Source organism: Lingula anatina, chromosome 3 (genome assembly GCF_051362555.1).
Source record: "Lingula anatina isolate TDL-2025a chromosome 3, LinAna3.0, whole genome shotgun sequence".
Lineage (NCBI taxonomy): Eukaryota > Metazoa > Brachiopoda > Lingulata > Lingulida > Lingulidae > Lingula > Lingula anatina.
The window spans coordinates 6646678-6662545 of NC_141769.1; the positions used below are offsets into that span (position 1 = coordinate 6646678).

General features: G+C 37.7%; 1 protein-coding gene across 2 annotated transcripts in view; it reads right to left on the reverse strand.

Moving 5' to 3' along the window:
• LOC106178946 (GTPase-activating Rap/Ran-GAP domain-like protein 3) overlaps positions 1–15868 on the reverse strand; it is a 105031-nt gene that overhangs the window by 83095 nt on the left and 6068 nt on the right. Inside the window, exon 1 of one of the 2 annotated variants that reach the window (XM_087008062.1) lies at positions 8979–9121. The exons of the other annotated variant lie outside the window; for it this stretch is intronic. Within the exon in view, the coding sequence (XP_086864188.1) occupies positions 8979–9097 (119 nt within the window). The 5' untranslated portion in view covers positions 9098–9121. Of the gene's footprint in view, positions 1–8978; positions 9122–15868 lie in introns of those variants that run through there. 2 annotated transcript variants of the gene reach the window in all.

Genomic DNA, 15868 nt, shown 5'->3' on the forward strand with positions numbered 1-15868 from the left:
AACCGGCCCGGCCACTGCTGATTGTGCTTTTAACATAATATACATGTATAAAATCCGGGTCAACAGCTATCACAATCACACTATCACATATTGATGCAAGTGGTTTGTATTGTTGTGACGAATTTCAGCTGAGGCGTCATTTTTTATTTTCAGAAAAAAAAACTTGGCCCTTTTTTTTCTAATACCACTGTCGTATTTTTATATTTATGAATTTTAAAACTGAGGTAAAGTGTGTCACCCAGGTATGACTGATATAAATCTATTAGACTGATAGATATAGGTATGACTGATATAAATCTATTAGAACAACACAATGTGTAAACATTCGATGATTCCAACTGCTACTAGTAGGCCTATACTGAACTAGTTCCAGTAAACGATTAGACCCAATATTTTAAACTTAACAGACACATTAACACACGTAGAAAATCAAACCAAAAATCTAGACCTCACCTTTTTATAACCTCCCTGGTGCTCACAGTCATGTGACATACTTTCGTTTAGTTAACCGCATATTCCTCACTTACTTGATTAAGACTGACGCTGCCTATCACCTGTCCATGAAATTGAGAACTGTAATTTTAAAACAAGACTTCGCCTAATTATAAACCAGGGAAAATGTTGCTTAGATACAGAACAATAAACCATATTAAGGTTTGCAATTGAGAGTGCATTCTTGTTACATGTACCGAACAAGCCGAGCGAAAAATAAATGTCAGAAAATATAGAAATGATGCATCAAGCAGGATTTCATGAGGAAATCAAGCGAGGCCAATGTGAATAATGCCCCTCTCAGTACGTTCGTTTCATTTTCTAGACAGTTAAAGGTCATTATGTTTTTCACAATCCCCTTAGTTTGACGACCCCTTGTTTTTTGCACTATTATGACAACCGAGGGCTTCCGTTTATGCGAGGCCATATTCCTAATAGATTTTTTCATTTCTTTCATGACGACCGCCGCAAGCATTTGTCGCTCGATTATCGAATGACTGGCAGACAGCAACCATGGATGTTTTGTGAAAATCTTGAAGGTAATTTCCTCACGAGCAGCTGAGATCCGTCTTCGTTATGTATGGAAGAGAATATGTGGACGTCCGTTTTAATTTTGCTTGAAATCGTTTTATGGAAATCCCTCAGTAAAACTCAGAATGAAACATACAATATCATCTAACATCATATTTTTTGTTATCTTGAAAAGGGTGCTCTTGTAGCTTTATGCAAATCTTCACTACATTAAGCCAAGGAAATCTTGTACCTCCATGATTTAGCCAACTTAACTCTAATTTGGCTTCGAGAGATTTATCTCGATAGCAAGTAAAGTCCTCCATTAACTTGATCATCTGGAAAACTTTCCCACGCTATTCGTTGGTTTATGAATTCACAGGCTCACTGTCATTATTATTTAGATATTTGCAAATTAAGGTGATAAAAAATTACGGGTCTTAGTTATGAGCACGTGTTACTGAAACATATCTATATGCATGTGCACTTCCTGCATGGATAAGAAACCATATACCAGTAGTTATTACACTTGTTGGACGTTATCTAATCCTCTCTGGTACGAGAACTACATGTATTTGGAAAAACATCTGCCTTGTTACCAGTCAACATAAGGATAAAACAATTTAATAAAAATGCAATGTAGTGTTTTAACACTTATCAAATTTATGAAACATTAGCTAGCGTTCTCATCCTGCAGACAGGGTCGCAGTGTCTGACTTATCATTTAGCTAACACAGAATGAAGATCACTAAACTCCATTACAGTTCGGTGATTAGGACGCAAATAGAGTCATCTCAACGGCAGAGCTCATTGTTTGTTCATATGAGACTGGAGAAAGAATTCACACTATCAGATAATACTAGTAATTCATATTCCATTGTGATGCATTCGTTCCTGGTAAACACAAGGTCAAGGATACAATATGTTGACAATATAGTCTTTTCAATTAAATATGATGTCATGATCTAATATTGTATAAACGGTTGACCTTAAATGAAGCGAATGAGATCCCAGCAAGCATACTATTAAGACAAAGGGCAAACGTAAATCAAATGTATACAACATCATCTTTAAATGAAGCATTTACTATGAACTTTTCCTGCATAACGTCATTACATCGTCTTTGACAAGTTTCAGGACATCATTAATGTAAGTTAGGCGAGAGATCTACAGTATATTTGAATTCCGTAGAAGCGTAATAATTAATACTCAGTTACAAAGCAATATATACAAAGGCTCGGGTTTTCCATCATTTTAGATCAATAAAGGATAAATGACAACGGAAGGTCCCAGAAACACTTATTTTTTATTTCAAAGAACCATCTGTGAAATGTTAACAATTATGAACTGTTTTTTTATTCGTGGCACGATAAGTGTTATTCACAAAAGACAGAAATAAATGACCATAGGACACAGAGCATACATGTATGTGCGCGCATGATCAGAATGTTTGTTGCATTGGCGATTTGCAGTCGTGTTTACTGAAATATACAAACAGGCGCGCACACACACACAATAAATATAAAAGAATGAATATACACAGGAAAAATGGAAAGATAAAGCATAGGCTAGGGGTGCTGCTGGCGCTGATGGGGGTGGGAGTAGGCGGGAGTTGATAAAGGCCACAGCAGTAATTAATGGACTCATTAGAGAAATGTTAGGACAGGAAACAAGCGGGCCCTAAGACATAATTAATAGTCATGATTGTTCCAGATAAATAATCCCTGTCGTCTTCTCGTTAATGTTACCTTCTTAAAATACAGGTTATGATAATGGGTTGACCAATTAAGGAGTAATTGGAAATATTATTTTTAGCAAACTGAATGGATAAAGCCCGGTAGTTCTGTAGAAATGTAACGAGCACCTTGAACTTGCACCCACTGTATCATACCGTATACTCTTTATACTTGGACCCCATTTCCAGAGATTAGATCGATCTACTTTAGATCGACCTAACTCCCTGGGGGTTCACGCTAAATAGCTGTCAGCCGGGCGGACACGAAAGTTAATTACCCCTTTACAGCTTGTAGTAGGCGGGACGGACATTTAAGCCGGATTATCTGACAGTAATCTTGTGAGACTCCCCGCGGGGATAGATCGATCTAAAAGCTCTGGGAATACAGCCTTGGATACCAGTACAATTTAATGAACCATGTAGCGGTACAACTGTGCCCTTTTTGCACCACAGCTGCAATGTAATCTCGTGTAAATCTCCGTGGGAAATAATCGTCCGACTTCTCCATGTCTTAAATATGAATTCAGTTTTGAAGTAACTGTTACATTACTGTATATGTCGTCTTTATTTTTTTTTATCTATCTATTTATTTATTCATTTATTTGCATTTGCAATATACCCTATAGGTAAAAGGGTCAAATTATTTGCACAAAATACTCAAAGAAACTGATTTTTGATCACTTTTTGCCGTGCTCCGAATCGAATGCACTTTCCTTATAGTCTTTCAGCATCTTTCTCCACCGTATAAGACTATATATAAGACTATATATAAATCTTTAATATGCAAAAAAAAAAAAAAAAAAAAAAGAAAAAAAGAAAAAAGAACACAGCATAATATGGTAGACTCTGGTTACGGATTAACCGTATTTCACTGCCCAGATGATGCCACGGATGTATACACTACACACGCTCGTGTCGCTTACTCAAAAAATATGGATTTAGACAAAGTGACTAATTGGGCTGTCTCGTCGAGGGATCCGATGTCGCACAATTTCCGCCTTTCATGTACTAATTAGTTCACCTTCACTGTTGTGGTACGCGTGTAGAACAAATGAAAAACAATTGATAGGCTCTGTGCAACCAACATCGATTTGTTTTCTACTTAGTGAATTACCTGGTGTCCGTTTCCTAGAATAATTAAATTGCCGAGGGAGCGAATTGTGTTTTTGCTTTAATTACGCAAGATGCGAGGCTTCAGTGCTCGCACACCGTATCAAGGTATGTGAACACGAGGCTGACGCCCATCCAGTGAAGACATACCTACTGCGGAACCAGAAAACAGAAAAATGTGCAGTGATTGTTTTTTATAGATTTGAGACGTAGCTTTATCATAGGTATGTAGCGAAGTTACTATTAAAATGTTTTAGTTAGTGTGCAGTGTATAGTACAGTGCATGATACGGGGGGGGGGGGGGGGGGGGGGGGGGGGGGGGGGTTGAGCAGGACTCGGGAATTGTAGTTATCCCAAAGAGTTGAAATAAAAACCTTCCAAATCCATTAAATGGTTTAAGATGAGAGAGAGAGAGAGAGAGAGAGGTGAGTAGGGAGGGGGCCTCGTGGGCTGAAAACCAGAAATGTTCTCATATTTTTGGTGTATTCGCATGTAGCATTTAAGTGAAATGAAAAGCAAATATGATTAAAAAATGTACACAACAACAACAAATTGGCATATCTTTAAACTAATTATGTCCTCTACATGTCCTCTGTGATTCGTGCAGAAATCGAATTTTGTTGTCATCAAAATAATTATACTGTACAAGTCTTTTGTGGCTCTGTGCCACGGGTGTGTCAGTCTGTGAGGGTTATTTTTATCAGGGGTAATCGAACATCGTTAAGTGCAGAACAACACATTAGTGGACCTACATGTAGATACAAACACACACTGATGATTAAGATTCACCTCACGCAACCCTCTAGTACATTTGTACGTATGACCTTTAAGTCCTCTGAGACAGGGGATCCCGTGGTTTCGAGTCTGCTCCTCCCCCCAAAAGGCACCTTAGCAAAATCAGGCATTCGCCAGTGAATTTAAAAGCCATAACTAAAAATGAACGTTTCAAACATCAAATCTCGCAAAGCTGCTATAACATTCAGTGTCATATCTTCATGTTGTTTGTGCATACCACTTGTAGAAAAAAAAGTTGCGCTCAAATTGATATTACTAACTCAATGCGGCTTCTTGCAGACAACATACATCCTGTAAGTGAGGTATTTCCTCGTTAGTGATGAAGAAACAGCGCAACAAACAAAGCACAAAAACGCATTAGTAAACCCTGAATAAGTACAAATTGATGAAGATTCAGATTTGTCTTGAGCGGCTCTTTTGTATGGATGACACCGATTCACAAAAAACTTATTTAACTTGGAAGGTGAACGACCGTCACACCGTCAACTGTCATTGATTCTGTCACTGGGGATAGAATGGTTTAATAGATCTCTTCCTAGAGTAATTAACAGACATCGAAGACCCATTTAGTCCACACAGACTCCGCGATGTTTCGTGTTTTATCCTTACTGTATTCTATGCATAATGTGGATTACATCTAAAATACATTGCATGGTAAGAGTATAATAAACAACAATATCCTGCCAATAAACGTGTATTTCAATTGACTCCAATCGGCTCTCATGTTGCGGTTTTGGCACCACACCATAAACGCTTCGGGTTAGTAATGGCATCTGCGTACAAAGATAACGGTATTTTCAAAGTGGGAGACATCGGAACGCGTACGTGGACTGTTTTCATTTAGTTTGGTATGTGAAATGTACAATATTGCGTCTCTCTCAAGTAGTCATTAATGTTATTGCCTGTTCCATCAGCAGCTTTATTTGCAGTTCGAATGATAGAACAATGTATGAAGCCTGCCTCATAGTTCTGTAATTAAGATATGAAACCTCATTTGCGAGCACATATTCACTGTTGTTTTTAGCGAAAAGGGCCGCTTTGCTTCATTTCATTGGACAAACGCAGATGTACTTTTTGTTTAGATAAGGCATAATTTCCTGCTCCAAAGTTTAATATTCTATTGTCTCGGGATGTTTTTTATGAAACAAGTGCTTGTTATATAGCGGCAAAGATTGTGTTATGACCATGATTCTTCACAGTTTACACTGGCTTCGACATTGCAGAATAACTCAAAGGTGTCCCCAATAAATAAACAGTATCAATAAAGCGCACTCAATTAAACTGTATGTGTAATAATATATATAGGAAGGATTGCATAACCTATAAATAGTATAAATGAGGTTATTACATAAGTCTTACCGATCTACCTACGAGTATACTCTGCATATTTCCGCACTAACAGCAAGGAACCAACGACGCAATGCGTGTTACAATCATGAGACAAACGTTATTACACCGGGTGTGACAGTCCTTTCTCAAATTACCAATATCTTGGCACGAATATGATATAACAGATGAAGTGTAATCAAACAATAAGATGCAATCCATTATTATTTCCAAGTGAGTCGCTCGTTGTCTCTTCTACAACGATGGTGTAAACCGTTCCCGTGACAATTCAAAAGGGCGGTTCTTTTTTTGAAAAAGTGGAGCTTTTACCATTAAACCTTCGTGTACCTAGATAAAATTTTACCCAGAGAGATTTTTCTCGGCCGAAATGGGGGTTCTCAGAATTCCACCTAGCTACGGGCCTGCTAGTTATTCAAAGGGGAAGCAATCACTGAGGCTGTGAGGGAACATTTTTATATACTATTTTTCTAGAGAAGATTAATGAAATTGGCTGTCCTGGCCCTTGCGCTGTCACAGCACAGACTTGGATTGCTCTTCCAAGGGTGAGCACAGAAGCTGCCTCCACTTTGAGAAGAGTACCATGAGATCACACTGTGCCCTGGTATTTCTACCTAGTTTTAAACAGATTTGAACTTTGGTGTTCATAGAGCATAACACCTTTTGCTTCTAATACTGTAATACCCTGAATACTGTAGCTTTTTATTCTCCATATTAATAAATATACATGTATTGTATGTTTTATGTGTGCATGTGCATCTTGAGGGTGAAGGCCCTACACATTGCTTTCAGGTTTGGCACCAGGCACCAACATAGGCAGATTGCAATTGTTTGTGCACACATATTTAAACAGATGACAGAAATTTTGAAAAGCACGGTTAACCAAAATAAGAATTACATGTAGACCTATGTCCACTTGGCCTATCGACTATACCAAACCCACTGTTCCTCAGACTTCACCACTTAACAGTTATAATAAGTAAGCTGCTGGAATGATAGGCTACAATCACTGTCAGTCTCTATTATTCAATCAGACACTAATCTGAACTCTTGAAATAGGAGTCAGAGGAAAATAAGTTTAATCAAACCAAGCTACAATGTACGTGTTGACTACGCCATAAGCGAAGTGACCGGAACCCGATAATTCTCATTCTATGATAAAAGTCTAACATTCTATTGAGACTTGTTTCTGAATTAGCCAAGACTGAAAAATTTGCTCAGAGCACCCCACTCTCCTACTGGCTATTATTTACAAAGCAGCCAGCCTCCCCAACACGTGTGAGTTTCTGTGTATGAAATAATTAATTTGCACAAACAACTAGACACCACCAGTATTTATGCAGATGTACATGCTGAAAGCACTCGCATTTCGCCGAAAAACGCCTTTAAAACCGAATAAAGCGAATATCGCCACAGCCAAATAACATCTTATCTCTAGGCATGTATACGTGTATATGTAAACATGCATTACGCCAAGCAAATGTGTTACTGCAAAGTAATGGGGAATTATAGCAGTTAGCGTGAAAAAATTAATTTTGAAATTATCAAAAAACAAAATAGCACATGTATAGATAATGCGAAAAGTTTGAAATATGAAATGGTGCATGTGGGTAAATGCGCCTGTGCAGTACCAGTATGAATGCAACATGAACGCTATGTGACGGTGGAGCAAATACCACGATACGGTTCCATTTTATGCCTTTTGCGCTGCGGTTCCTCTATACCTTATTGTGCGCTCTAGGGGAGGGTGAGGTGGGATTGCAATCTCCACCCCTCACTGCTGCCAATGACAACAAAATCAACAGCATTCACTGTTTAGAATTGCCCCAGTTTTAGAAGAATCTATGGCTATTTTCCCCCATGGTAAAAGTAATAAATCAATCGCTGCTATATCGTGACTTAGTACAGCATACACAAAACCCCATCAAGAATATATGTGATCGGATTCTGAATGGTTATGTCGACACCAGATAAGGCAGGATTAACCTTTTATTACCTTGCATTTTGCCGCTAATGGCCGTAATGTTAGAGAGAGCGATTGCCATTTGAAAGTGCTCGCTAAAAGAGTGTTGAAAGAGGCAATGTCTGAATAAGACAAACTTACAGAAGCATGCAGAATTGTCCCTGGTCGTCGGTGACTCGTTTATGGCAGCAGAGCCAAAGACTACCCTCGTCCATTGGCTTATTACGTGAAACTACGAAATTATTTAGCCATGTCGCAGATGCTAATAGTCGGATATATTACCAGCGATATCTAAATATAATATCCTCCACGGTCCAGATAACTCTGCACTTTGAGGCATTGAACGCGTCGTGTCATGTTCAAAAACGTTTCAGTCTATATCGCAACAGAAAAGAATAAAATTGGACGGTTCCCAAGAGACGCAAACAAGTACATTATTATGCACTTAACAAGAATAAGATCAAACGCACTTTGTCATATTGAGCAGCAGTGAACTGTATGCCATATTCCAGCTCGGTTAAACGTGACATTCAGTTCTCTCTTACGACAAAATAAAACTCTTATGCATTATCAGTGTTCTGTGTCATTCTAATAAGCTCACAGGAAAACATGAATCAATCCATCGCGACCGATTGGTCTCCAGAGTGCTTGCACGGACCGCAGAGCGGATGCTTAAGCATGCGTTAATGACATATAGTTATGATTCACAAAAAAAACAGTCTTCTTAGAAACCAGTCGTCTTGCCTGCAAAACCTACTCGTGTTAACTTATAGCATCCAGCATGCGCCACGCAAAGTCCTACTTATAAACATGCATCTACACACTCATGTGTGCAATAGCAATACATGATTCTGCAATTAAAACACGAAGGGGGGGGGGGGGGGGGGTTCCTGGAAATCCTATACACCTTTTTAGTGTATGTGGAATTACACAGCATCCAAAATAAAGGCACTGGACCCGTGGGTTTGTTATCGATGTAGTCATGCACTTATATTGTATACTCTAGTAGTGAAAGTCGTCTTCACTTACCTCGTCCAAGGTCTAATGGTCCTCGGAGCCTCCTCCAAACTCGAGCTCTTAATTTCGTACCTCCAATGTCGCTTAGTCTTCGGTTGCAGAGACGTGCGCTTCAACATGAACTTGCTCATTTTGTCGTTAAATCAAAGATATATCCCCGTAAAGAAAACAATGAAATTTGGTTACACTTTTCTTCCCTCGGACTGGACCATCTTACTCATACCCCACAGCTTCACAGCGACTTGAGGTGATTAAGACTATTTCAGCAAGCGAGCTGGGTAAAAGGAAACAGCCACCAAGTGACAGCACCAGTTCCTGCAATTATCTGCAGTGCGTGCAGGTAGGACACAGTGTCACAACATGCTACCTAACACGAGCTGTCGAAGACGGCTTCTGTTTCTGATACGAGTTCACCAGTCTATTTAAACAGCCGCTGTAACACGAGGCAGGATACCTTGGGCGTTTCGATCGTCCTATGGACAAGACAAGATCGATGTGGTGTGACGCTAACTGACAGCTCTCATATGACAACACGTGTTTGACTACTACTACTTCTTTTTCTTTTTCTTCTTCTCACTCACACTTTCCAATGGGGACTTACAGGATCATAAGCATGTCTCTAAGAGAAAAATGATGGTAATGATAAATAAACTCATTTGATGGCATTTTTGGGTCCATTTGGGGTAAACTGGTGGTTTAATATTCCCAAGAAGGCGAAAACTCACGCTTAAACGTCAACGGCCTTTTGATTGAACAGGACCTATCAAAAACACATTAAATTTGTCCTGTCCATATTACATGTTCCTCGCACCTTCTTGTTTTTTCTAGTAAGTGAACAGAGATAAGGACCAAACTCTAATGTACGCAGCGTCCAAGTACCGACAATTTTCTCAAAAATCAAAATGAAGTTCCCGAGTCTAATATCAGCAAACGTACACAATCTCATTACAGATGGCCCGAAATCTCATCACTCGACAACGACAACAGCGATTCGCGCCCTATAAGCATCTGCTTTTTTTGCCCAGTCGTTTCGTAGCCGAGTTTCAATGAAATGGTTTGACTGCGTATGTGATGATTGCGTATGTGATGCATAGGCCACTGCTGCAAATTGCTTGAGAAAAGGATATATTCTAGTCACTGGGGTCACCTAAGTACATGATGGTGACTTTGCCCTTTAGGAACAAAGCCAGGTGATTTTGACGAGTACATTATGTACAATACATACATGAAACACTGGATGCCGACAAATATGCGTTGCTAAGATACATGAGATAATATATATCAGGCCTAACGCACTTCCAGGAACTCTTATAGATGTTTTGAACGCATTCTTCGTCTTAATTTCTGACAAATTTGAGGAAAAAAAAGGTGATTTGTTTCCTTCGAACTGACTTAAAGGTAGCGGTGAAACGTACTGAATAATAATAATAATAATAACTCATTGCGATATACATTTACTGGTAAGCTTCGTTAAAATGTATTTCCCTTGGTTTACTTCAGCGTTACAGAGAATGAATAGAGTCCTTTTCCAAAGGTTTCCCCGACCAAAGACAAATTAAGGCAAGCAATCTCCTGTACAACACCCATATGGGCAACTCTTCATCGAAGCATACGCTTTTGATACATTTTTCATGGTGGCAACGAAGTTTGGAAGTAGCAAATAATGTTCATTTCATATTATTATTAGGCCTTGGTGTATTGAAGCACGTAGGACATGTTTGGCTAAAGTGCATTTAATTTGGTTGCGTTTTGGTTCGACTGACACTGGTGAAATTTGAAATAAAAAAGCGATGTATTAAGAACATGCCTAGTTCGTGGGCTACTGCAAAAACCCTGACATTTGCATTGTATCATTGTCTGAGCTAATGTGCGGTTTTTTTTGTCATGCTCGATCGTGAAAACGTTAAGAAACCAAATTCACTGTCATTGTTTCTGACATTTTTTACAAGACAAGAACATGGTTTCTTTCTTTCCACAATCAGCAAACTGAGGTGCGAAAACGTATCGTATTCTTTGCATGCTCACTTATAGTCTGTAAATTAAAACATATATTTAAAACATTTTGCATCCTAAAAGCAAAAAGGATTTTCAGATTCTTCTTTTTTTTACATAATCCACATGTTATGTCAAGCTGTAATATGTGCAGTTGACATGATATTCACAGAGACGTTACTGGGGAAAGAAAATGCACGCTAAAACCATTTAAAAAGTGCTGATTCAGTCGCATTTTGCAATGTCATGTGCACCTTTTAAATCCTGCTAATACCGTCAGAGGAGTCACTGGTCTCACAAAATTTATTTGACGGTCAGGTTTCCGCCTTCAGCTTATTCAATCAAAAAGATTATCAAGACAAATGAAATCACCAAAATCTGAGTAAAGTGCTGACAAACCAGCCAGATTCACTCACTTCGCACATATACTGTAGATATATACAGACTTGACATTTAATGTGGAATATTGTATCAGTTTTAAAGGTACATACATGCCTAGGGATAAAACGTACTTTTTTTATTTTATCTCATATAGGGTACGTTAATAGAAAATGTGTAATCAGAATTGTCAGAACCTATAAGTTAGTGGACTGCCTTGTTTGTAAATCTCCTAAATTACGTAATGTGCCATAATTTCGTTGAGTAGCACTCTTTTGAGTTGGTCCTTGTATGACTATGAGAGAGCATAGTTCTGTTAAAATGTTTCGGTAACGCCTCCACAGATGATTTTGAAATTCTGCATACAAGAAGCCAGTTAAAATGTGCGTTACATTAAATTAAAGTACGTTACATTAAAAAACATATTTCTCGGCACGTAAGACACAAAAATCATGAAACAAATATGAGGTTATTTTTTCTTCTGACGTAACGGCATATGGCATGAAAATGCTATTAACAAGATCTAATAATTTCCCCTGTAATTTTAGAGGAGATAATAAATCTATGATTTATTCATAAACATATTCAATGCTGGATTGAAGCATGCTTTTAGGCTTTATTTCCGAGAAATAATAAAATTTTTCCTGAGTGATTCACTTATGAGATGGAAGTATTTTCGAAAGGGAGGAAAGATTTTCCTTTGCATAGAGATGAGTTTATATATTCAAGACAGAACGCGGAGCAGAATACTTCTTTTGCGAAGCATGCGCAGAAGATGTCAACTAACGGTCAAAAAACGGCTTTGTTTTATTACAAGAAAGACAAAATCTATGAAAACCTGCATGAACAAGAAACAAGAAACAAACTCGACCTTGACGATTTTCTATCATAACGAGCCCATAATGTGATCGCATAAAGGTAACCAATTGCACGAAACGTAGCTAATGTAATTTTACTTAAAATCTATCGATTTTTCTGCGTAACCTATCAATCATTTACCTGGAATCCTCTCTCTCCATCCCTTGTCTCGCTACCTCGACTGGAAGCTCGTTAATTACATTTGTGCGGAATTGACATGGACACGCCAATGTATACTTTTCGTTACACGTAACGTTACAGCCCTTTATTTGTGGGTTATACAAAAAACTACACGCTCTGCCAGCGCAGTGTTGTACGTACAAGACATTGTCTTTGCGCTCTATCATGCAGAATCTTATACAACAACAACAGAAAAGTTGAAAAGTACTTTTGCTACAATAGACCAGACACGGACTGGCTTCATGATAAATCAGACGGTCTGAAGATATATATCTTCCCAAATCGTCATCATTCTACATGTAGGTCAAATTAGCCCACTTTATTTACATCGAGTGATGGCAAACAAACAAAAAAGATCGCCAGTTCAAATCACTAATTTACATCACAATCACTAATCTAATTTCAGTTCTACGATTAATTTTTATTGCAAAAAGCATGGCGTTTTTCCAACCGCAGATTATCCATGGGTATATTAATTAATTAATCAAGGCAGGTACTATTACGAAGATGCACCCGGAAAATACACGCGTGAGATTGAAACAAAGGTTCGCATGTTCTTGATAGGTAGGCCTATCCTGATCAAATTAGATTCAATTTCAACCTCAGAGCGGATAGAAATCCAAATTATATTAATTCCATACATGATGGTCCATATGTCTTCGCACTGGGTTATTCTACATTGATGCATCACGCCGACTCTTTTTTTTCCTTACGGCTGTGCTTAGATGAATGATGTATCAAAAAAGAGACCAGGAATAAAGCTCGCTGTAATCTACGTGCTGAGCTTTCAACCATTGGAGATAAAAGCTACTATAAGTCAATGAGTTAACTTGACATATTCATTGAGCTTGCATCACCCCCCTCCACACACACACACACACACACACACACACACTATGGGATACGCATAAACAGGAATCGGATAAATCCCCTTGCAAATATCGGTGTACGAGGTTCTGACATAATTGACACATTTTAGGCCGCTGTTCTACAATGGGGTCACAGCTAATTTAATGTAGCTATTAGAAACTCCTGCTTGTTGACTTCTGGTAGCCTGCAGAGATGACATATTGTTTCATTCGTGTTGATACATTTATCTACGCTGGAATTGAAGACCACCTCACGAGTTGAATACTATAACTTCCACAAAGATGCTCGAGCAAGGCACTCGATTAGTTTCAATGTGAAACTGTGATTTTTTTCCGCACCACGGTGAATGGCAATCGACAAATTGCTACCAATTGGCTCTAAGGCAATATAAGAGAATAATTTGCTTCTAGTGCACCAATATATTCATGAAAGTAAACTATACCTGATTAAATAAATAATAGAATTGGATGAAGCAGACATTTCGAACAGCTATTTATGTACGCAATCATTTTCCAATCTGCTTTTCCTGATTTGATGCACCAATATCAATTAGGTTGTAACATCAATAATACATCATACATTATTGTTTATATTATCACAACAGCCCCATAACTCTCGACTGGTTAAAATGTAAGACTTCATTTAACTCCCTTACTTGAAGCCCTTGCATTCTGTGTTCTAATATCTGAATTACGTATTAATACTGCTTAACAAATCAGAGTGCAGTGGATCTAAGATATTCTGCATTGGTCTATTCAACGCCACACTAGACAGCAACTTGAACGGGGCAATTTGACCTCTTAGATGGCACATGTACTTTTTCAGTAAAGCTGAAAGACTATAACGATTCAAACTTTCAAGATTAAATTGTAGAATTAAGTAAGAAAAAAAAAACAAAAACAAAAACAAAAAAAAAAAACAAAACAAATAGAACAATGGAATAGGCGCACCCTTAGCCCTAAGGTTACGGTAGTATAGAATACATGTATATTAGCCTCAACAAGTTAACTACCGGTAGCCACATATTTATAGCCTTACATAACCGAGTTAACGAGTAAGTTAAATTGATTGAGATTGAATTTTACAAATTCGTATGGGGATCAAACCTTGATAGAATGGTTACTTAAGATTACATTTCAGGGGAGGGGGGCTTAAGATGATAAATTATGTTATATTACACCATGAAAATCTCGTGGCTGAAAAGATTGATTAGTGGATATTAAACATGAACCAACAGACCACTTTAGATGCAAAAATATACGTAACTCGCTTAAAGTTGGTGATGTCGTTGACATGGCAGACCGAATCAAATATACACTCTTGCCCAAAATGGTTGGTACACGGACATTTTGGGATGCATATCGCCCTGTTTCTTTCATTATTATTGATAGTACCAAATTAAAACTGTTTATATTGTTAAATATGTGAAGCTGGAGGATTGGTTAAGTCAAGGAGAAACAACCATTTTGGGCAAGAGTGTATCTTTGGTTTAACACTTCGTGTCTCGGGCAAATTTTATGAAAAATCCAAAGGTAAAGGATACTACGCAAAACTCAGATACCGTATACCACTGTGGTATAATTCTGCCGTAAAGATTAACAATAAGTCTATATCTATCATCGGCACACGATAATGATAAAAGTTATTGGGGATATTCTAGATAATCGTGGAGAAGTAAAGAGTAAATAAAGTTAAGAATTGAAGCTTGTTGAAAGAGAATTTCCACTATAGTCTTGTTAATAGATTGGCTAAGGCATTTTTTCTTTTGGGACAATTTGAAAATGAAAAACATAACATAGAGCTCACTTTGTAATATGGGTTTCATTTCAAAGGCCTGATGTTGAATACGAAAGGTAATAGATACATTTATAATCTGAGCCAAAGGCCAAAAAATCCAATTTGGCTGCACCCACCGTCAGGCAAAGGCTTTATGATTGATTATGGTAGTTAATAACCTGTATTTTTCATTTCTGCTCGTTTCCGGTTTGAAAAAGTGTCCGTTTGTACCCGTTTTGATGGATTTTAATTAGTGGAACTCTTTATTTTCAATTAATACCAGTTACTTTATCTTAAAATTGTATATTTGAATATAGATGTCTCTTATCAAAGATGGCCACCACATGAAATTGACTTTTTCTTTTGGTGTGTCAACAAGACCTTCTTACTATAAACATATCAGACTATTTAATGAAGGATTTATGTCACAAGTTGTGATGAAATGTATGACTGAATAATTTAAACACTTTTGAGACTTTGAAAAATCCAAAATGGCTGCCAATTTCTGGATTCAAAACAAACAATGTTGAAAAACATCAAATATAATGATAAGCAATTTTAAAACATATATATGTTGATAAATTTATCTGTATTGCAATGTCCTTTTGCTACTTAGACACTTTATTTGCCAATAAGTGGTTATTTTAGCTTCATTTATCATGATTTCAAGATAGTCATCGATAAAAATGAACTGCAGGCTACCCGTGTGGACAATACCACATGTTGTGAGCCTTACTAAAATACATTTTGTATACTCGAAATGGGTGTGTATATCGTACTTTTCTCAGGGGTTTTTAATAGAACAAACCTTGGGCAAATTCCTGGAATCTCCACAAAAAACACATTTG